The 22086-nt window shown below is 46.1% G+C and overlaps 1 protein-coding gene across 4 annotated transcripts in view; it reads right to left on the bottom strand.

Moving 5' to 3' along the window:
• Nucleotides 1-16265, bottom strand: part of Vps13d (vacuolar protein sorting 13 homolog D) — a 223693-nt gene extending 207428 nt beyond the window's left edge. For all 4 annotated transcript variants that reach the window (XM_055615224.1, XM_055615225.1, XM_055615226.1 and 1 more), the window contains exons 1-5: nt 16201-16265; nt 11612-11779; nt 4355-4432; nt 1673-1863; nt 1500-1580 (exon numbers count right to left, since the gene is read on the bottom strand). In XM_055615224.1, coding sequence (XP_055471199.1) covers nt 1500-1580; nt 1673-1863; nt 4355-4432; nt 11612-11708 — 447 coding nt within the window. In that variant the 5' untranslated portion in view covers nt 11709-11779; nt 16201-16265. The remainder of the gene's footprint in view (nt 1-1499; nt 1581-1672; nt 1864-4354; nt 4433-11611; nt 11780-16200) is intronic.
• Between the last annotated feature and the right edge of the window lie 5821 nt (nt 16266-22086).

Genomic DNA, 22086 nt, shown 5'->3' with positions numbered 1-22086 from the left:
ACAACAGTTAAGTCGTCACTGCACTCTAGTGACATGATGGCCACCACAGCACTGAGGCCACTGTGGAGAAACCAGTGTTGAATATTGATGGGAAAATCATAATATGGGTCAGTGGGGTGGCCCCGTGGGTAAAGGCACTAGCCACCAAGGCTGGTGATCTGAGGTCCACCCCTAGGACTGTGTGGTTGAAGAAGAAAACCAAACTCTGCAAGCTGCCTTCTGATTCCAAATGTGCACACATACATTCAGACACATTTTCTCTCTCTCTCTCACACTCAGACATATTCTCTCTCTCTCTCACACACACACACACACACATTCAGATACATTCTCACACACACACACTCAGACATATTCTCTCTCACACACACACATTCAGATACATTCTCCCTCTCACACACACACACACACATTCAGACACATTCTCTCTCTCTCTCTCTCTCTCTCTCTCTCTCTCTCACACACACACACACACACACACACACACACAAATAAAACTTTGTAGAAAGTGACGGTGGGGTGCTCAGCCCTAAATGCACAGGTCCATCACCACCTCCAAGCTCAGGGAGCATATGGAAGAAGAGTCAGAAGGGATGTAAACTAGAAGGTGAGGAGTGGAGGGGTACAGCGAAAGGACACGCCACTGCACTCATGCCGTAGGTACCCTCTCACCTCCGTATGTGCCTCCCACCCCCAGTAAATACATGCAAAAAAATGTCTTTATGAGAAAAAAACTCCTTTGTTGTGGAAAATATGTACACGCTTACCTGCACATAAAGCATGTACACACATGCACAAAATATTATTATTGTTGCTATTACTATAACCTATTTTTAAAAATCAGTGCACCAATCTTCTCATCCAAGTTATGAAACCAACAAGCTCAGGTCACACTTGGGGAGCATGACACTGCCTGGGTTCTCCTGGGTTGCCGTGACACTGCAAGAGAACCCTAGAGACAGTAACTGTGGGCTGCTTTGTGACAGTTAGTGAACATTCATCCCCTGATCCCATTCCTGATGGTCCAACAAGTAGCCCCTGCACTACGACCCATCAAAACTCAGCAAGCTTCATCAATGCGTGCCAGTCACAGTTCATGACACACTAGGCCACGCGGACCCTACTGCTCTCGTTTTGCAGATGAAAAAATTGAGACCAAAGAGGTTGGATGCCTTGCCCTGGAAGCAGTCATGGAGACCTAAGCAACCTGGCATCTGAGGTGAGAAGTCCTCAAGTGGGATTCCAACATTCAAAAAGAAAGTGTGGTAAAAGGAGGGGAAGTGAAATGGCAACACCTACTCAAACCAGCCAAAGCAAGAAAGACCTGTGTCTGCCTCACAGCACAGGACTTGCCCTTCAGGTTTTTCCTTTGGCACAGCTCACCCCACCCCCACCACACTGTACCAGGTAAACCCACAAGAGACGAGTAACTCAGAAGCAAAAACACATCTAAGCCTCAGAAAGCCTTCATGTGTCCTCATGAAGGTGATAGGCCTCACCTCGATGTTCTCCACGATCCTCGTGACAACTGAGGCAGTGACTGAGTACCAGTAGGGCTCTCCCTTCTGCTGTCGCTCGCTCTGCAAGGGAGAGAGCCAGTGTCAGCAGAGCCAGCACTTTACTGTGGGGACTGTTACAGGCACCCCTAAGCGCACAGCCGCCTAAGCCTTGCCTTCCATCTCTCCTCCAGGGCCTGAAGCAGCGCTTTCTTACGCTCCCTCTCCAATAGCTTCTCCTTCTCATCATTGAAGTCCTGGATTTTCTCTGGGGCACCAATTAAGTGGAGGCCGGAGATGGAGATCACCCAAGGATCCACATGCGGGCGGTAGAAGGGGATTTGGAGGGTCACTCTCCCAATCAAGCCTGTGAGGAGAAGGATCGTCTCATTACACACCTGCGCATTCTTCTGGTTTCTCAAAATATTTCCAGCTCCCTTTAAGGCACATGGATTACTATTACCATTATTTATTTTATTTCAAAATAAAAAATAAAAAACCTGACAACTGTGGTGGTCCATTTAGGAAATGCTGAAGAGACAGGAGCAGAAGTCCAAGGCCAGCGGGAGCAATGCCTTGGGGTGGGGAATTTAGCTCTGGTAGAACATGGACCTAAGAAATGCAAGGCCTGGATTCTGTTGCCAGCACCGGAAGGGGAAAAAAAGACAAAAATCACAAAAACAGACAGCAAGCCAGGTGTGGTGGCCCATGCCTGTAATCCCAGCACTCAGGTGGCTAAGGTAGGGAGATGGCAAGTTCAAAGGCAGCCTGGTCACAAAGCAAATTCGAGGCCAGCCTGGCCTATCGAGTTCCTGCATATGTGAAACAAGTGTTAGAGTAGGATCTGTAAGCGTCAGCTCAAGACGAACTAATCAATTAAAAAAGAACCAGGCACAATGAATTAAGCTGGAAAATGCTCAGTGACTCTTTTTCATATCAAATATAGACTATTCACTATGGAAATTCTCTTCCAACTGGACCAAGCCTTGAATTCCCATGAGGTATCCTTCTTCCCATGGTATCCACCTGCACAGGCCCTGGTCACAGAACTCATCTCTTGTTAATAATTGGCTGTTTGATGGGTATTTACTGAGAGTCATGATGATTACATATCTAACCTTCAACATACCCATTGTAGCCTAAAACAGACAACACAGCATAAGGACAAAGAAACCTAATGCTCACAAAAACTTGGGCTCAGAGCTACCTGACCTATAGATTTATACTTTTTCCCAACTTCTTCCATTTTATCCAAATCTTTAAATTCAATGTAATAAAAAAAGAGGTGACTGGATATGCTGGCACATGCCTTTAATCCCAGCACTTGGAAAGAGGATCTCTGTGAATTTGAAGCCAGCTGGTAACATAGTGAGTTTCAGGCCAGCCTAATCTACATACTAAGCTCCAGGCAAGCCAGAGCTACATAGAGAGCTCCAGCCTGATCTACATACTGAGCTCCAGGCCAACCAGAGCTACATAGAAAGCTCCAGCCTGATCTACATACTGAGCTCAAGGTCAGCCAGGGCTACATAGTGAGACTCCATCTAAAAACAATAAGGCAACTGTGGAGCATTGAGAACGGCATTTTCCTTTGTGTGGCTCTGAGGAAGAAAGCAAGGTCCTTATGCTTGCTTAGCAAGGTCTCCACACTGTGCTACAGGCCCAGCCCTCACAATGGTATTTCTAATGATAATATCAAATAACTGACCATCTACTCCAGTAGCAAATTAATACAGGAGCTGGAAATGCTGCTCAGTGACACAATACTGGCTTTGCATGTACAAGGCTCTAGTTTCAATATTCAGCACCATGTGGGGTAGGGGACAGAGATATTTTACAAAAAATAATGAAAAATGAGTTTTCTTAGAAAAATAAGATTTATACTGAAATTATATGCCAATTTGAATTACTGCACAGTGGCAGTTGTTTATTTGGTTTGAGACAGGGTTGTACACAGCATAGGTTGGTCTTGGATACCTGATCTTCCTTCTCCCTCCCAAATACTAGTTATAGGCATGCTCTGAAATGCCAGGCCACAGCAGCAGGACTGAGTGAGTTTCTAAGAAGATATAAAGCATTCCGGCTGCAAAACAAGAACTTTGTACATCGTATTACTTTTGTAAGAAACAATGTGAAGTATGCTAATAGAAAAGGCAGAAAGAATTGGTTTTCCTCAAATATTAGAAAACCATAATTTTCCCGAAAGAGTTTCTCTTAATCCTTCAATATTTGAAGAATTTTCATGGAAGTAACCAGTGTTAGCATTCTTGAAGCTTTCAGGTTCCAATCTGTCACTGTCTTTGCTGGTGCTTTGTGTGCATGCATATACACACAGATAAATAAACTTTAAAAAAAGTTTAAAAAAATACAAGATCTATAGTTACTATTGCAATCTAGTGGTTTTCTGTGTATGCAAGGGTGTTTAAGGGTGTGGGAGGTGCTAGGGATGGAACCCCAGACCCTGTACATGCTAGGCAAGACTTTAGCACTCATCTACATCCCTAGCCCTAGTCCCTGACTTTTCGAAGGCAGGTTTTGTTTGTTTGTTTATTTGTTTGTTCACAGCAGGGTCTCACTGCATAGACATGGCTAGCCTGACCCACTATATAGACCAAGTTGTTTGTTCAGGGTAGGGTCTCACTACATAGTCCTGGCTAGCCTGAACCCACTATACAGAACAAGTTGGCCTTAGTCTCACAGATCCACCTGCACTCAGGTAACACTTATGTAAACTGATATAAACTCTCACACTTCCTATCTACTTCCTGGTCAAGCAGATACCAACTCCAGAGCCTTTGACACTCCTATCCCAAACAACTTGATCCCCAAACCTTCCTCCCTCCTTTGGTTCCGCGTACCAGCTTTGACTTCAAAGGGCAATTCCAGTTCTTTCAGGGCATCCTTCTTTAATGGGAGGTTTTCTAATTCAACAGCACCTAAAAACAAAACACCATGAAATAAATGTTCATCCAACAAAGACTGAGCTGCTGGCTGTGCACAGAGCACTGGAGAGTAATGCCCATGGCAAAGCCACCAAAAGCCCTAGACAGCTGAAGTGTAGCCGGCTGCTGCAAGAACTTAGGCAAGATTCTACCTATTTCTGTAATGGGCCAGAGAGTAAATATTTTAAGGTTTATATCATGTCAATTGCATTTTTTATTTCTTTCTTTTTCAAAGTTTTAAATTACATTTATGTGTGTGTGTGTGTGTGTGTTCCTGCATGTTCTGAGAGTGTGTGTGCACATGTGTTTGCACACAAGCATGAACATATGCTCCTGTGTGTGAACCTAGGAAAGCCAGGGCTATGTAGACCCTGTTTCAAAACATAAAGCAAAAAGAAACAAATAGGAACAGTCATACAAAGAACTGCTCCTCTTTCTTCTGGCTCTCTGCACCTTTCTTGAGCCATAATAACTAGTCAGAAGGCACAGGAGGAACAGGGCCAGCCTGTATGATGACTCCTGCAAACCCAGGTGTGCAGCCAGATCCACCTCTGCTCTCATTTGGATGCAAATGTCCCCCAAAGACCCATGAATTAAAGGATTATCTCCAGCCTGTGACAATATTGGGAGGTAGTGGAACCTTTATATGGGTGGCCTACATGGCAGAAGTTAGCTTATTGAGGACTTGCCCTCTAAAGGGATAATGAGACTGGGTCCTCTTCCTGACTCTGCTTTTCATCTGTCATGAGGTAAGCAGGCTGCTCTGCCAGGTGCTACACTATTACTGTATGCCCAGAGGCAATGGGGCCAAGCAACCTATGTGAACCAAAACTGTGAACCAAAATAACCTTTCCTCCTTTTAAGTGGATTGTCTCGGGTATTTTATCATAATAAGGGGAGACTGAAAAACATGCTCAGCTAAGCAATGTATAAATGTATAAGCAAGCCATATACATTTAAGGCCTACATACAACCAAGTTCTACTTTGTGCTGGCCATAGAACATAAGAGAAGACACCCTCCAGCCACAGGCTGACGTGGAGAGAGCCTTCGTGTTATAAAACTGTTTGCATAACATAAACTATTTCTGAGCCTTGAATCTGTCTGTGATAGGTTTTGTTTGTTTGGTTGGTTGGTTGGTTGCCTGCTTGCTTGCTTGGTTTTAGTTTTTTCAAGACAGGGTTTCTCTGTGTAGTCTTAGCTGTCCTGGACTAGCATTGTAGACCAGGCCTACCTCTGCCTACCCTTAATACTGGGATTACAGGCATGCACCACCAGCTTGGGATGGGTGTTTTTGAGAACAGGGTGTATAGATAATAACCATTAACTGGTAGGAAAGCCCAGGAACAGGGCAGACAAGGCTCATGCCTTGTCTGCTTATGCCTGTAAAGGCATAATTATGTAAGATGTTACTGCCCCGATAAATGACTATGCAGACTCTAGAGAAGAGGTCAAACCCAGCAATTTGGTAGATTCTAAGTGTGGTCCCTTTTTTTTTCGGGGGGGGGGGAAGGTGTCCACAAGAGGTCCTACATTGCATAAAACTAACCTAAAGCAAAATAAACCTATTTCCATAGTTGGAGAGAAAATTATCATAAAGGAGAAGAAATCAGAAAACCTCCTTAGGTAAAAATGACTTTCAGAGGGACAATTACAGTTTCTTTTTTGTTTTTGCAGCACTAGGGATTGAAGGCAGGTTCTTGCGCATTCAAAGTAAGTGGTCCAGTGGAGCCATGCCCTGTCCCCTTTTCTCATTTACACTGAGATTGGCCTTAATTTTTCATATGCTAATCATTCACAAAGGCAGGTGACCCCTGGGTTTCCCTGGCTACTGCACTGCTCAGTACAGGATATGATTTAGAATGGAAAGAGAAGAAACAGAAGCCTGCAGCAAGCCAACAGCTAAGATACAGCAAAAAACACTGCAATGGTTCCACATCAAGATGGAAGACATACTGGTATACACACACACACACATATGTGCCCATAGCCTGCTCTGCTGGAAAGAATTGCTCCTGAAAGTCATATAGCAAAGCACCAAAAGGAGGTAGACACTTTCAAAGCCAGAACGCCACTCACTGATTTCAAGGCAGACAATTTCCAGGGATTCATGGATGGCTCACCCCAAAATTCTACATCTCACTGGCCAGAGTTCTATTCACTAACACTGTGGTGAGCTCAGGCATTTCCCAGCCAACTCTGTTGACTACCAGATTCTCTTCATTCTGCTCCAGGTTATTTATAGGACTAGGCTGAATGAGGCTCAGAATACAAGGAGGGATGAAGTATTCAGTCCTTGCATAGCAAAGCTTCTACTTTCTGGCTCCAAAACATCCCCTTGTGCCCAAAGCTCCCAGTCTTGCTTCTGGAATCCACTCCACCTGGGGTGTGGTGACCCCTGAGTGACCCACTGAAACCCATTTCAGCTCACTCCAAAGCCACACCAGCTTTCCTACAGACAAAACCAAAGGCTCCTCCCTATGCACTCCAAGGCATAATGTAGGTTTTGTAATTGAAGGCAAGGTCTCAAGGTGTAACCCAGACTAGCTGAAACTCTCTATGTACCCCAGACTGGCCTCCAACCCACAGCAATCCTTCTTGCCTCATCCTCTCAAGTGCTGTGAATACAGGAGCAAGCCAGAACATCCAGCTGTTGCCTGTAGCTCAAGTGCAAACCACTGAATGAGGAATGCCCTGTGGGCAGGACTTTACAGGCCAAGGTGGAAGAATGACAATAACAATACCCATCACTTACATAGGTCTTATGTGTGCCAAGTACTTCATCATCATCCCTCTTCCCTGCAAATAGTGGACCCCAAACTTGGTCTCTCCTAATCTCCTATCTACTCATGTTCTACCACCAAGCTATAATCGAGGCCCTGAATTATCTCATTAAAAATATATATTTACAGACAGATATGTTACCATGAATTTGAAAGAGAGCAAAGGGAGAAGAGGGGTATATAGGAGGGTTTAGAAGAAGGAAAGGCGTATAATTATATTATAATCTCAAAAAGATAAAAGAAATAATTTTTAAACATTTAATACATGTGCTGATTAAATGAAAATGGGCCCCAAAGGCTCATATATTTGAATGTTTGGTTTTCCAGTTGGTGGACTATTTAGGAAAGACTGGGAGGCATGGCCTTGCTGGAGGAGGTATGTCACTGGGGTTGGGCTTTGAGGTTTTAAAAGCTCATGCCAGGCCCAGTGGCCCTGCCTGCAACTTGCAGATCACATGTGAGCTTTCAGCATCAGCTCAGCACCATGCCTGCCTACATGCCTCCCTTCCTGCCTGCTCCGATGTTCCCCATCATGATGACATGGGCTTATCCTCTGAAAATGTAAGCAAGCCCTCAATAAATGCTTTCTGTTTTAAGCTGCCTTGGTTGTGGTATCTCCTCAGAACAATAGAACAGTAACTAAGACTTTAATTTGATGTCTATGGATGTTCTGCCTGTATGTATGTCTGTGTGCCACTTCTGTGCCCTTGTGCACTCAGAGACCTGAAGAGGGCATCAGATTCCCTGGTACTGGATTTACATACAGTTGTGAGCTGCCAAGTGGGTGCTGAGAACTGAACCCAGGTCCTGTGGGAGAGCAATCAATCAGTGCTTTTATTTGCTGAGCCATCTCTTCAGCCCATGCATTATCTCACTCAATCTTCATTAGAAGGCAAAGAAATACTACAAGTAGAGTAGTATTGGAAAACAAATAAATAAAAAATTTGTTTTGGAAAACAAATAAATAAAAAATTCCAGTCTTGGGGTCTCAGGTAGGAACCTCTAGGTAAGAGAGAGAAGGAAGAGATAGAGAAAGGACATGGCTGACTTGATGGGGCAGCCCAGGCAAAACCAACATGGAAAGTAACTTGGGCACATGGCTGCAAAATAGCAAGACTAGTAAAGAAGCTCAGTATAAATGAGTATCTGCCCAGTTATAGACCCTAAAGCTTATGAACAAATCTACTAGGTCTCTGTGTCAATTGTTTGGGAGCTAGAGCAGGTAAATAGAAAAGGCCCGCCAAATTATAACATCCTTACACCGCCCACACGCTATGCCATGTGTGCCCATGAGTGGAGAAAATAAATAAATAAATGCAACTTTAAGCTTCTCTATTTTTCCAAGACAGGGGTTCTCTGTGTAGCCGTGGCTGTCCTAGACTCACTTTGTAGACCAGGTTAGCCTTGAACTCACATATCCACCTGCCTCTACCTCCCCAAGGGCTGGAATTACAGGCATGTGCCATCGTTTTTTGTTTTTTGTTTTAAGTCAGGGTTCCACTACGTTGATCATCACTCTGGCCTTGAACTCACAGAGATCCACCTGCCTCTGCCTAAAAAGTGCTGGGATTAAAGAATGCACCACTGGCACTGTAATTTAATTATATACATATAATATAATATGTGTGTATATATATGCCCCGCCCCCCGGCCTAGAAATAGTGAGATTAGAAATCTGTCATGCCATAAAGCTCCATCTGTTCATCTCAGGGTCAGTGAACAATAAGCCACTGGCTCACTGTGGAGACACCAAGCTCTTACTCGGAGAAGTTGAGCCTCAGTGTTCTGCAGGGTATCTGCAGCCTTGAGGTACCCAGGCACATCAACAAGGCTCAGAGCGAGAACTGAACACTATGGAAAAAACTCTTCACTTTTGCTTCCCACCAGCTTCTTTGAAGAACAGCAGGGAAAGTGGGACAGGGAAGAAGCCATTTCTGTCTCTAAAGAAATGAAGGAGAAGAGTAGAACAACCAAACCTACAGTAGCTACCACAGCCAGCTGTAGGGAAATTTTCATTCAGAACATGGCTGCTCTGGCAACAGATCACATCCAAAGACCTTCTAGGTCTATGTGATACAGCTGGAATAGAGACACAACTTTAATCCGAGGAGACAGGGGAAGCAGATCTCTGAGTTCAAGGCCAGCCTGCTATGGAGCAAGTTTCAGGTAAAGAAAGCTCAGGTCCAAGCATGGTGGTACACGTCTTTAATACCAGCACTCAGGGGACAGAGGCATGCAGATCTCTGAGTTCTAGTCAGTGCAGTTCTGTCAGTTCAGCTGAGTCAGTGAGTTAAAAGGCAGTACAGTGGAGCTGAGTTCATGGCAGTTCAGTTTGTTGAATTCAGACAGTTTTTACTGGGAGAGTTTTGCAGAGAGGTTGAAGAGAGAACAAGCTAGACACAGGTGAAGACAGAACGAGCCAGAGAATGAGAAAGAGACAGAAGATTAGAACAGATTGCTAGACATAGTATAAGGCCAAGCAGATCAATTCAATCAAGAGGCCAAGAGAGAAACCAGATTGAATTAGCTTGGAGAGGAGTTTGAGCCAGAACAGCTGAGTTGAACCAGCCAGCCAGAGTTCAGAAAGAACAAAAGAAAGAGAGCTTATTTAGTGGTAAGTCTCAGAGGCTGAAAACATTCCAGGCTTAGACTAGATTCTACAGAGGCTAGAAGCTTCCAGGACTAGGCCTAGGTTAACAGATGGAGGCAGTAAGCCCTCTAGATGACAATTAAAACAGGCGAATAAAGGTTGCTCTTATACTCCTCACTCAATTCTGATGAGCCTTGAGGTAGGAAGCTCCTGGAACACAATTGGTCTGAGACAAGGGAAGTTCTGGTGCAACTCTCAGAGTGGGTAAACCAAGGAGTCATTGTTACCCCCTCCAGCCTGGCTCTGGGCAAACCCTGTTCCCAGGACACTGTGCTTCTTTCCTCTCCACTAGCTTTGACTTTGCATGCTGGCAGCCAAACCTTTAAATTTTTAGTGAGGCAGGGTCTTACTTTGCATCCCTGGCTGGCTTAGAACTTGATATGCAGAACAGGCTGGCCTGGAAATTACTATGCAGACCAGGCTGGCCTCAAATTCATGGAAATCCACTTGCCTGTATCTCTCAAGTACTGGGATTAAAAGTGTATACCACACCTAGCTCTAGCTTCTTTCTCTGCATACATTAGACCATAGGCTCTCAACCTTCCTAATGCTGCCATCCTTTAATATAGTTGTGGTGACTCCCAACCCTAAAATTATTTCATGGATACTTCATAACTGTAATGTTGCTACTGTTATGAATTATAATGTAAATAACTGATATGTGACCCCTGTGAAAGGGTCGTTTGACCCCCCCCCCCAAAGGCGTCACAACTCATGGGTTGAGAACTGCTGCATTAAACAGTTCTACTTTGTACTGAGCAAAGAGAATTTGAATTTTTAAAAAGAAAAAGGGGAAAGACGCTGCTTTCCAATTCCCATATCAAATCACAGAACTAAGTGCAAGCCAGCAAGGGGTACTGTACTCCAAACCTTGAGTACTCCATTCCTAAGAAAGACAACAGGCTGGGGACATAGCTCAGAATTTTGTCAAAGTCCTCATGGAAGATGCTTCTAGTGGATGTCTGTGTCATGTTGCTATGAAAGCAAGCCAGGAGCTTTTCTGTGTGACCCTTCCAGCAACTGTGGGAGAAAGATTGCCCTCTTTTTCTAAAGTGGCTATGGCTCAGAATTTCAATATTATCTAGCTAATAAGTAACTGTATTTGATGCCAAACTCAATTCCACTGTCATAACATAGCAGCTGCCTCCATAAAGCTTTAAAAAAACTAAAACATAACTGGGGTAAGGCTGTCCACCGAAAATATGGCTTTTTGTTTTGCCTAAAAAATATTTTTTTTTTAAAGCTTAGCATTGTGGTGCACACCTTTAATCCCAGCACTCAGGAAGCAGAGGCAGACAGGCCTCTGAGTAGGAAACCAGCCTGTCTTCACAATCAGTTCCAGCTAGCCAGGCAGAATTTACATAGGAGACCCTGTCTCAAAAAATGAGATGGGGAAATGGCAAAGAAAGACACCCAAGGTTGACTGCTAGCCTTTGAACTTACCCGTGGGCCATCACCTATGCACAAACCCACAGGTCAATTAGGACGGGTGAAATTACTCAGGGGGTGAGGCTGGGTGCAAGAAGACTGCCAACATGAGCCTGACACACACCCCACCAGCCCACATGGTAGACGGAAAGAACCAACTTGCACAAGTTATGCTCTGACCTCCACACGGGCACCATGGCACTTGATCACCATTCCACACACACACACACACAAAATGTAAATTTTTAATTTAATTAATGAGTTTAAAAAAGAAAGAAACCCCATATTACTGAAGATACATGAGTGTGCTTACCTTTGAGAAGTGCCACAGAAAGCTGGTCAGTGTTCAGGTTATTGACATACTTCCCCAAATAGGTATTGAGAACCCAGGCCACCAGCCCTTCCAACATGACTATTTCCTCAGAAAAAGATGCTTAGAAATCATAGATCAGTCTTTATTTCTCTCTCATGGTCACAGAATCTATAAAAGAAAAGGGGGGGTTACAACAGGACGACTGGATGTGGCGGCACAGCCTTTAATCACACCAGTGCGGAGTGGAAGCAGGTAGACCTCTGTGAGTTCCAGACCGGCCTTGTCTAGAGTTCCAGGCCAACCAGGGATAAGTAATGAGTCCCTGTCTCAAAACAACAAAACAGAACCTGGATGTACTTCTATGTTGACTTTCTGCTCTGCCTATCTGGAGGTGGAAGAATGCAAGGGGCAGGCTTCCAGATTCGGGAGGAATGGAAGCCTGGCACCCACACTGGTCTGCAGCTTTAGAGGCAGTCACTCCGAAACTTACTGAAAATCCCTACAGTTTGAAGCTGTGTCTTTTAAATTAACTCTTCTCTGAAATCCTTCCTTTGGGGACTAAACTTAGGATCAGACTGCCCTCACCAGGACTTTCCACAGGGGCAACCTGGCAACATCGGAAGACTCTTCCTTTTTCTATTTTATGTATATGTGTGTACACCATATACATGCAGAAGCCTATGGGCGCCAGAAAAGGGTGTAAGTTAACCTGGAACTCAAGTTACTGAAGGTGACTGAGTCTCCATGTGGGTGCTGGGAACCAAACCCAAATTCTCTACAAGAACCAGTGTTCCTAACTCCTAAGACATCCATCTCTCCGGCTCTGTGAAAACATTTTTATTATTGTTGTTTCAGATGCTGCTGTGGCTATCTTGTGAGGAGGGGCTGTGCAAGCCATAAACATCTTACAATACCCACGGCAACCCCACACAGCAGACTCATCCAGCCCAAAGGCTAAGCACGCACCTAGATCAAAGTAAAAATGTTCAAGAGGCTATGTGAACAAAACTCACTCTACAACACTAGTTAAGATGCCCTAATTAAAATTTGCAAATTTAGACTCATTCATTAATCATCTACATGGAAGAGAAATACAGTGTTTTATCACTAATCTTTTTTTTTTTCCACACCAGGAAAACAGGCTGGGGACAGCAAGTTGTTGGATATATATCCAATGCTGGCCTTGAACTTACCATATAGCTGAGGATATAGCCTTGAACTTCTGCCTGTCTTGTCTTCACCTCTCCAGGAAGTGAGGGGGAGATGTGCTGGGATTATAGGTGTGCAACATCACATCTGGTTTCTCAGCGCTGGAAATCGATTCTAGGGCTGTAAGCACCCTGTCAACTAGCTGTACCTCCAGCTCTATCTTCAATATCCCAGATGCTGCTGACCCAAAGAACTACTTTAGCCAACAAAGGCAAACACCACAAATCCTTTGGTTAAGGGTTCAGTATTTAGATTCAGTATTAAATCACAATTGCTTGTTACAATAAGTGGTATAATACTGTGCTTACCAGTATTATGAAAAAAATAGATTGTTCTTTTAAACTCATACTTAATAAACACTCTAAACTTTATCAAAATGTTGATTGGCAACAAAAGTCAGTTTTTGTATCTTCTGGTATATCTATGATAGTTTAACTAATATTTGTAAAATGATTTCCCTGGGGGACTGGAATCATGGCTCATAAGTTAAGAGCACTGGCTGTTCTTTCAGAGACCTAGGTTCAATCACTTCCCAGCACCCACCTGGTGGTTAACAACCATCTATAGCTCCAGTTCCAGGGGATCTGATGTCCTCTTTGGTCCTTCATGGGCACCAGGCACCACTGTGGTGCACATACATTCATTCAGGCAAAACATTCATAATATAAAAATAAGCTTTTTAAAACAGTTATGCCAGACGGTACATAGAATTTTTAGTATTACAAAAGGTTAACTTGAGGGCCATCCAAATAGCTCAGGGAGTAAAGACATCTGCTGCCAACCCCAGAGCCAAGAAAGTTTCATCCCCAGGACCCACACGAAGGAGAGAACTGGCTCCAGAAAGTTGTCCTCTGAACTCCATGTGCATGCTGTGGCATGGGCACACCCACACACAAACTCAAACGCATATACACACAAAAATAAACTTAATGTTTTAAAAAGCTAATATAAAAGAGACTGAGACAAAAAAAAAAAAAAATTAGGTGGGAGCCAAGAATGGTGTAACAGGCCTTTAATTTCAGCACTGGGAGACAAAGCCAGGTAATCTCTCTGAGTTTGAGGCCAGCCTGGTCTACATAGCAGTTCCAGAACAGCCAAGGGCAACACACCTTCTCTCAAAACAAACAAAACAGAAACAAAGTTTAGATGGGTTCTCAGATGCCTGGGCTAGTGGATTCCAATGAGAACTCAGAGCTTTAAATCTTGCTTGAGGCCATTCATGTTGGTCACCAGCCACCACCCCAGACATTCCAGATTTCCTATGGCATGTGCCCCACTTGGAACCAGACTATTTTCAGGATCCTTTCCAAGGACTTTGCCCCATGATTAACGATTTATCTTAGTGCCAGGAGATACACTCACCCCAAGGAAAAGGCTCACAACACAAAGCAGACCCAACGGAAAACCCCCCTAAGATTTGACCCAGCCTCCAGGGAAGACTGCTACTTTCTTGTCAGTAGTATCTAGCACGCCCAAGCAAAATTTGCTGCTATCAAGGGCAGCTAAAAATCAATTAACTGGCCTGGTGGTGCATGCCTTTAATCCCAGCACTTGGGAAGCAGAGGCAGGCGATCTCTAAGAGTTCGAAGACAGCCTGGTCTACAAAGTGAGTTCCAGGATCCCCAAGGCTACACAGAGAAACCCTGTCTTGGAAAACCAAAAGAAACAAAAAAAGTAATTTTTCAGGCTGTGCCACACCTTTAATCCCAGCACAAAGGAAGCAGAGGGAGCCATCTCTGAGTTTAAGGCCAATCTGGTCTACATGGGGAGTTCCAGGCCAGCAAGGGCTACATATTGAGATCCTGATTATCTTAATAACAACAATATTAAAGCAATTTGCAGAATACTTGCTTTATTTATTTCAAAAGGTTTTGTTTTTTTTTTTTTTTTGGGGGGGGGTTGTTTTGTTTGTTGGTAATGCTCCAGACACAAAACCAAGAATCTAGGGGAGACTCTTCAGGATTTGTTTGAAAGATCACAAAAACATTTTTTTTTCTTTTTATTCAAAAGTGTTTCACTGTGCAAGTAAAAGAAACATTATTGTCATTTCAACAACGTAAATCTATTAAAACGCAGTGTGAAACTGACTAGCCTGTTTTACTATGTGAGCCTCAAACAGTCCTGGGCAGCCAAGGCTGGAGTACTCTTTATTTTTGTTATTGCCATTAATTTCAGCCCTAAAAGCCAACTCTCCCTACAGTGCCAACTCCAGATGTTTTCCCGGCAAAGATCTGTCCTCTGACCACACACACACATACACACACACACACAATAACTATAAAGTAAATTTCCTTTTTCAGGAAACTACTGTCATTTGTACCCACGTTCAGACCCTACCGTAATTATTCTCAATGTGGAAGAACACAAAGTACACATTAAAAGACATGGATGGCTGAGGCCCTAAGATGCTCCTCTGCTCAGTAGATTGAGACCCAAGCCAGAAAGCATCCATTAGCTCTGCTAAGCATCTAGAGCAGGCTTAGGCCACTTCAAGGATTCCCTTAAGGAATCCAGTTTCAGGAAGGGCCGCCAGACTGGCCAGAATCCCAGGAGTGTTTATATGCTCCAGCCCATCAGGACTTCTAGGCAACTGCCCGGCAATAACCCCTTCCTGTCTTCCCCTAGCCGGTGTGGCAGGTGACACTGAGGATCTGGGCTCAGCCCATAGCCTGGGCAGACAGCCGGGCATGACCTTGAGCCAGGCCCCTCCCGAGAGGAGGCTAGACCTGGGAATGGGAAGCATTGGCAATTGGAGGCGGAGAGTCCCTCTGCCGGGCAGCTAGGGCTGAGCGCTGAGGGATTCCAAGAGCTCTGCTACAAGGGGACAACTCCCAGCAAGTGTCAGGCCCGGGACTCCACAGGAACTCGAAGCTCCCCTTGCCTTCCCTTATCTCCCGTCTGCTGTCAGAACCCCACGCCAGGCTGCAACGGGGGACAGAGCCACCAAGCCTAGGGAAGATGACTCTTCAGGGGTAAGAGAGGCGAAGGGTCTCCTACCTGGAGTAAGAGAGGGGAAGAGAAGGACCCCGGGGACTAGGCCTAAAGCCCCCACCCAGAGGTGACCCCAGAGGGGATGGAGACACTGCGGGAAGGGACACCGCCCCACCAGGGGCGTGCTGAGGGGACACTCGCACGCTAGCATCAAGCCTCAGGAGAAGTGACACGCAAAATCCAGAGATGTCACCAGCTTGCAGGGACCGGTGCCCCGAGCCCGGGCCTCAGGTGCCGGCGACACTCGGGCTCCGGGGTCCCCGCGAGAGCGCCCGGGTTCCCGGAAAGGCCGGCTGCCGCGGACCCCGGGCCAGGCCGTCTGAGCACAGCCGGAGCGGAAGCGTGGGCGCTGCCCGTGAGGTCCTCAGCCCTGCCCGCTGCCCCACTACCTGTCGCTGTAGCTGTAGCTAACGCTGCCGCTGCCTCCCCAGCCCGGCTCTGCGAAGCGCTTCCTCTCCGCCACTCCTCAATGGCGGTAGCTGGAGTGCTAGACCCGACCAATCGAGCGGCGATGGCCTGCGCCTGGCCAGCCGAGCACCGAGCCATCGATGGGACGCCCCCTAGCGTCGACAGCCGCTCGGGCAGGGCTGCAGGCACCTCCCAGGATGCTAGGAGCTTAATGAGCAGCATCCCAACCAGCCCCATTTTACAGGTGGGTAAACTGAGACCCGCCTGTACAGGAGTGTGTATATATAAACCTAGTTCAAACAGTATTATGCCTCCAAAAACCCTCTGCTTTCCATCCATCTTTTCATCTCACCCCACCCCCAGAGACCCCTTTTGACTGCCTCTGAAACCTGTAATTCAAACCGGGCCTTCCCCACTATGCTTTTATTAAAACCCACTTTCTGAGACAGCAAGATGGCTCAGCCTGTACAGGAGCTTGCAGTAAAGCCACATGACCTGAGTCCAGTTCCCAGCACCCACTTGGTAGAAGGAGAGAAGTTATTCTGACCTCTGTGTGTCTGCCCACACATACACACAAAATAAATAAATGTGAATTTCTCAACTTAAAAATAGTTTCCTCCTTTTGATCACTCAGGAGGATTAATAGTTCAAAGCCAAATTGGGCTACATGGTGGGTTCATCTATAATCTGTCTCAAGCCCCATCCTCCTACTCTTCCACCCCCAACACACAAACACAGACACACACATAAACACACACACACACACACACACACACACTCACTCACACACACACACTACTTCCTGAAGCTGAGGCTGTCGTTCAGATGGGACAGTTCTTGCCTAGCATCCACAATGCCCTGGATTTGATCTCCAGCACCACATAAAACCAGGCATGGTGGCACACACTTGTAATCCTAGAGCTCAGGAAGTAGAAAAAGGAAGATCAGGTGTTTGAGCACAATCTTGGCAACAGAGTGAAGTGGGAGCCAACCTAGGCTACATGAGACTGTCTCAAAAGAAACAAACAAACAAACAAACAAAACCAAACCTCCTTACTGTGCCACACTAAGTCTTAAGTGGATTTATTCCTTTCCTGCAACTCTTTCTCTGGCCCACTTGACCCCCAGCATGCTTGGAGCTCCTGCCTCGGGTCCTCTGCATCTGCCATTCTCTCCTAGGCCAGTGCTATCCAACAGAAGTCCAATGCAAGCACGTAGACTCATTTGTTACTTGCTATATTAAAAGAGATGAGCCTGGGGGTGTGGCTCAGTGGTACAGTCCTTTACTAGCATGGTGCTGGATTCAGTCCCTAGGACCAAAGACAGTAGGAGAGAGGAGAGAAAGAGAGGGAAAAGAGAGATAAAGAGAAGTTTGTTTAGTAATTCATTCAATCTAATGCTTCCCAAATATTCTTATAACAACATATAGCCAACAGCAAAACAGATTTGTTTGGGTTGATTTCTGAGACAGAGTCACTGCAGGTAGCTCAGGCTGGCTCAAACTCAAGATCCTCCTCCAGCCTCAGCCTCCTGAGTGTTGATATTATAGGTTCGTGCCATCGCACCTGGCAGGAAAAAAAAAATGGTTAATAAGCTATATTAACACTGTGTTACTGTAGGTTTTTGAAATCCAGGAGGAGTTTATCCTGTGTTGTTTCTCAGGACAAACCAGCGACTTTGAGTACTCAGTGAGCAATCAGAAGTGAACAGCTGCGGGGTGTGGCTCTGAACAGCCAGCTGCGTGGAGCTGACCACTCCTTTCTCCACACATCCCACTGCACAGGGACTTCTACCCCCTCCCCCCATGAGGTCCTCTCATCCATTACCCTCTTGTATTTTTTCTTTTTGCAAACTTGTATTTTTATTTTTAATCATATATGTGTATGATTAAATATGTAAAATATATATACACACACATATGTCTGTGTGTGGATATGTGCTCCTGAGTACAGGTGCCATCGAAGGCCAAGGGCACTGGATCCCTCTGGAGCTGGAATTACAGGTGGTTGCATGGGTGCCGGGAACCAAACTCTTTTGCAAGAGCAGCCAAGAGCTCCTAAGCACAGGAAACTGTGTCTCCAGCCGCTGCATTTCTTCAAAGACTTTGTTTGTCCATACAGGCTGGCCTGACACTCCCTACGTAGCTAAAACTCATCCTGAAGTCCTGGCCCTCTGCCTCCATCCCTGGGGTGCTGGAATTGGCATGTGGACCACCAGGCCCAGCTTTTAAAGCTCCTTGAGATGATGTGTGCACTTGTGTGTTCCTGCGTAGGCTCTCCTAACCCTGACAGTTACCCTACAGCAGATGCTTCAAATGTTTCCTCAGCAAACACTGTCTGAGCTCCAGCTTGCAATCCCAGCACTTGAGAGGTGGAGGCAGGGGAGGTAGAAGTTCAAGGCCATCCTCAGCTACATAGCCAGTTTGAGACCAGCCTGTGCTACAAGAGACCCTACCAGGAGAGAGGGGAGGAGAGGGGAGAACAGGGGAGGGGAGGGAAAGGCAAGAAAGGAATTCTCAAGTGTGTTCTTTACTGAACTAATGAACACATAGAGCACTAATGAGACCTGCCTTTGATTGTGTCTGTGAGGGCTTTTCCCAGAAGCATTAACTGAGAAGGAAGATGGAGGTGGAAGATGAGCTGCTGTCTCAGATGGAATAAAAAGGAGAAAACAGCGGGCAGATCAGTGGTAGACCATAGACTTTACTATGAAGGACTGTACCCACAAAAATGGGAGCCCAAAATTACCCTTCCTCACTTAAGATGCTGTTTGTCAGGTATTTGGCCACAGTGTTAAGAAAAGGTAACCAATACTGAATGAATGAATGAATGAATGAATCACTCTTCCATCATCCCAAATAATGGGATAAGCATGAGCAAGAGCAAGAGCAGCATGTAAGGCCTACATACCGTCAGAGGACACAGGAGGCGGAGCTGCAAGGCTGTAGCAACGTGTTCACCTTAGTAATTATCCAGCCTCATAATGCTGTGCTGATGTGGGTGATGGAGACTGTGAGCTGAGCCACTCCTGAGTGAGGCCTGGGTTCCCAGGGAGGCAAGATCCACCTCTTAGCATCTCAAAGTCTGGTCTCCCCTCAGCAGCCAAGAAGTGGAAACAAAACCTGGGACTCTCCATATGGATCGAAGAAGGGGGCAGCCCTTCAGCCCCAAAGGATTGCCAACACAGGTGTGGCTCTAGCTGAGGATTTTTTTTTTTTTTTAATGCAGCTGTGGGGACCGGGAGAGGGGCTCCTTGGAAGAGCTCTTGATTAGCATGTGCCAATAAAAAGAAAATAAATAGGGCTGGAGAACAAGTAACTCTGGTTCCAAGGGGCCCTCTGAGGGCTCCAGGCATGCACACGATGGCAAGACTCATACACATGAAACATGAATTTAAAAAAAAAAATGTCTTTGGCCAGGTACAGTGGCTCACGCTTGTAATCCCAGCACTCAAGGAGGCAGAGGCAGGTGGATCTCTGAGTTCGAGGCCAGCCTGGTCTACAAAGCAAGTCCAGGACAGCCAGGGCTACACAGAGAAACCCTATCTTTAAGAAAAAAAAAAAAAGTCTTTGTGCCCTTAGTCCCATAAATCTGTGTGTGCATTAGAAAGAAAGAGAGAGGGAAAAGGAGAGGGACAGGGAGAGGGAGAGAGATTCTATTACGTAGCCTTGGCTTTCCTAGAACTATATAGACCAGGCTGGCCTTGAACTCGAACTTGCCTCTGCCTCCAAAGTGCTGGAATTAAAGGCATGTGTGCACACTCAGTATCTTGAATGCTTTTAACCTTCTGGAACAATACTGTCAAATAGACAGGAGCTCCAACCGCAGAGATGGTTTTAAACTGTCAAGAAGCCAGATCAGCATGAGAGGGAAAAATAAACTGCATGAGATTCATGTTAAACTTTGTATTGACTCCAATTTGTCCAAAACATAACTTTAACATGTCAGCAGCGTAAAACTGACCCAGGGCACGTATATGATTGTGTGACATGTATACGTCCTTAGCGAACTGTGTCCTCCACACACAGCATCTTGTTCTGCCGCTTATTTTGTGTCTCTCATTGGACCTGGTTCTCAGGTGCAGCCTGTGCCTGGCAGCTAGGGTAGTTAGACGCCCAGAGCCAGAGTCTGTAGCGAAAATGCGAACGGCCCAGGGAGGGCTGTCACCGTCACCCCAGGGACATGGAAAAAGAAAAATGGCAGAGGATAGCCCTTGGGTCGGAGGGAGGTTCTGAGCTCTGGAGAGCAGGAGCCATTCCACATTCTCGGGAACAATTCACGGTGGCACTGGGCACAGCCACCTTTAGTTCAGACCCTCTGCAGGCCTGGCCTGGCCTCCCAGCTTTCTGAATGCTGCTCTGGAAGTGTCCCCTTGGTTGCCCAGGTGTCACTGGTTTTCATATACAATCTAAGGACCTGGCTATCAGGAGCCTCCCAACAGTCCACAGCTCACTAGAAGCACCTAGGTAAGCACCACGGCTGACCAGCCCCATCAGCCCGGCCTCCTGGTCCTCCTCTGCAAAGCAGACAATGGACGGCTTCCTTTCTTCTGGAAGTCTTCCAGATGAAGTTACGCAAGCCTGGTTTCCCAACGCTAAGATCAGGCCATGCTAGCATGGCTCCCACGCTCCTCCCGTCATCTGAAAGTTAAAGTGGACTTCCTGTACTGAGCTTCCAGCCTCAGAGCTGTCTAACCCCTCACCTCACTGCTCCCCTAAAGCACCAACCCGTCAGCTGGCTCACCCACTCCCACCCAGTGCCCTTGCTGCTATGCCTCACTTTGTATTTCTTCCTCTTATCCTCCTCCCCATGAGTTTCTGACCATAGCTCTGGGAAGAGACAAGGCTGTCCTCGGTTGCTTTTCCAGCACCTTCTCAGAAGACTGACCCGAATAAGCACTTACTGTGGGCCAGGAACTGCTCTAAGCATTCCACAGATAGGAACTGAAGCCGTCCTTCCCTCTATTTTCTTAATCCCATTGTCCAGATAGGGAGACGGGGTATCGCTGGCCTGAGATCAGTCACACAGACAGGAAGTGACTGCAACAGCCAAGATTCACGCCATGGAAGGTCAGCTTCCAGGACACAGTTTCTGGCCACCGTTACTGCCTTGGTTAGTCCCCTGTAGCAATAGAGTGAGCTTCACAAACTAAAGGGCAAGCTGACACTCCCTCCCCACCTTAGCCAAGCTGCTTGCTCAGCTGTAAAGGAAGCAATCAGCAGGGGACATGCCTGATCTGTTACTGGTGACTTCAGCCAGGTGGCTGCCTCAGTTGCTCCAAATTTGCCCCTTCTTATTACTTAATTACTTAATTATCTGATGCTTCAATGGTGTGAGTCATAGCTAGGTCCTTGAGGCTCCATCCTTAGTCCATGTTCAGTGCTTGGTGGTGAAAGGAGCCACTCAGTTCTCTCTCCCTCCCCTGTCCCCCCTTTTGTTACACAAGGTTTCTCTGTGTAACGGTCCTGTCTATCCTGGAGTCGCTTTGTAGACCAGGCTAGCCTCAAACTCACAGAGATCCACCTGCCTCTGCCACCCTAGTGCTGGCATTAAAGGCGTGTGCCACCGCCACTGGCTGGTTCTCTGTCTCTCTTTCTTCCCCACCCCCACCCCATCTCTCTCAGTCTCTATGTCTGTCTTCAGTAACCCAGGCTGGCCTTAAAACTCACTACATAGCCAAGAATGACCTTGAACGTCTAATTCCTGTGCTAGGATTACAGGGGTGCACCAACCATGCCTGGTTACGTGGCGCCAGGGATCAGACCCAAGGCTTGAAGCATTCTACCACATCCTCAACTCTCAGCTCATTTCTTCATACATCAATGTATCTAGGGGGCCAGGGATGGTATTAAACCTGTTATAAAGATG

This window comes from Psammomys obesus, unplaced genomic scaffold, assembly GCF_907164565.1.
Source record: "Psammomys obesus unplaced genomic scaffold, mPsaObe1.curated_primary_1811, whole genome shotgun sequence".
NCBI lineage: Eukaryota > Metazoa > Chordata > Mammalia > Rodentia > Muridae > Psammomys > Psammomys obesus.
Note: the sequence above shows the minus strand (reverse complement) of the source record. Positions and strands in the feature narration are given on the sequence as shown.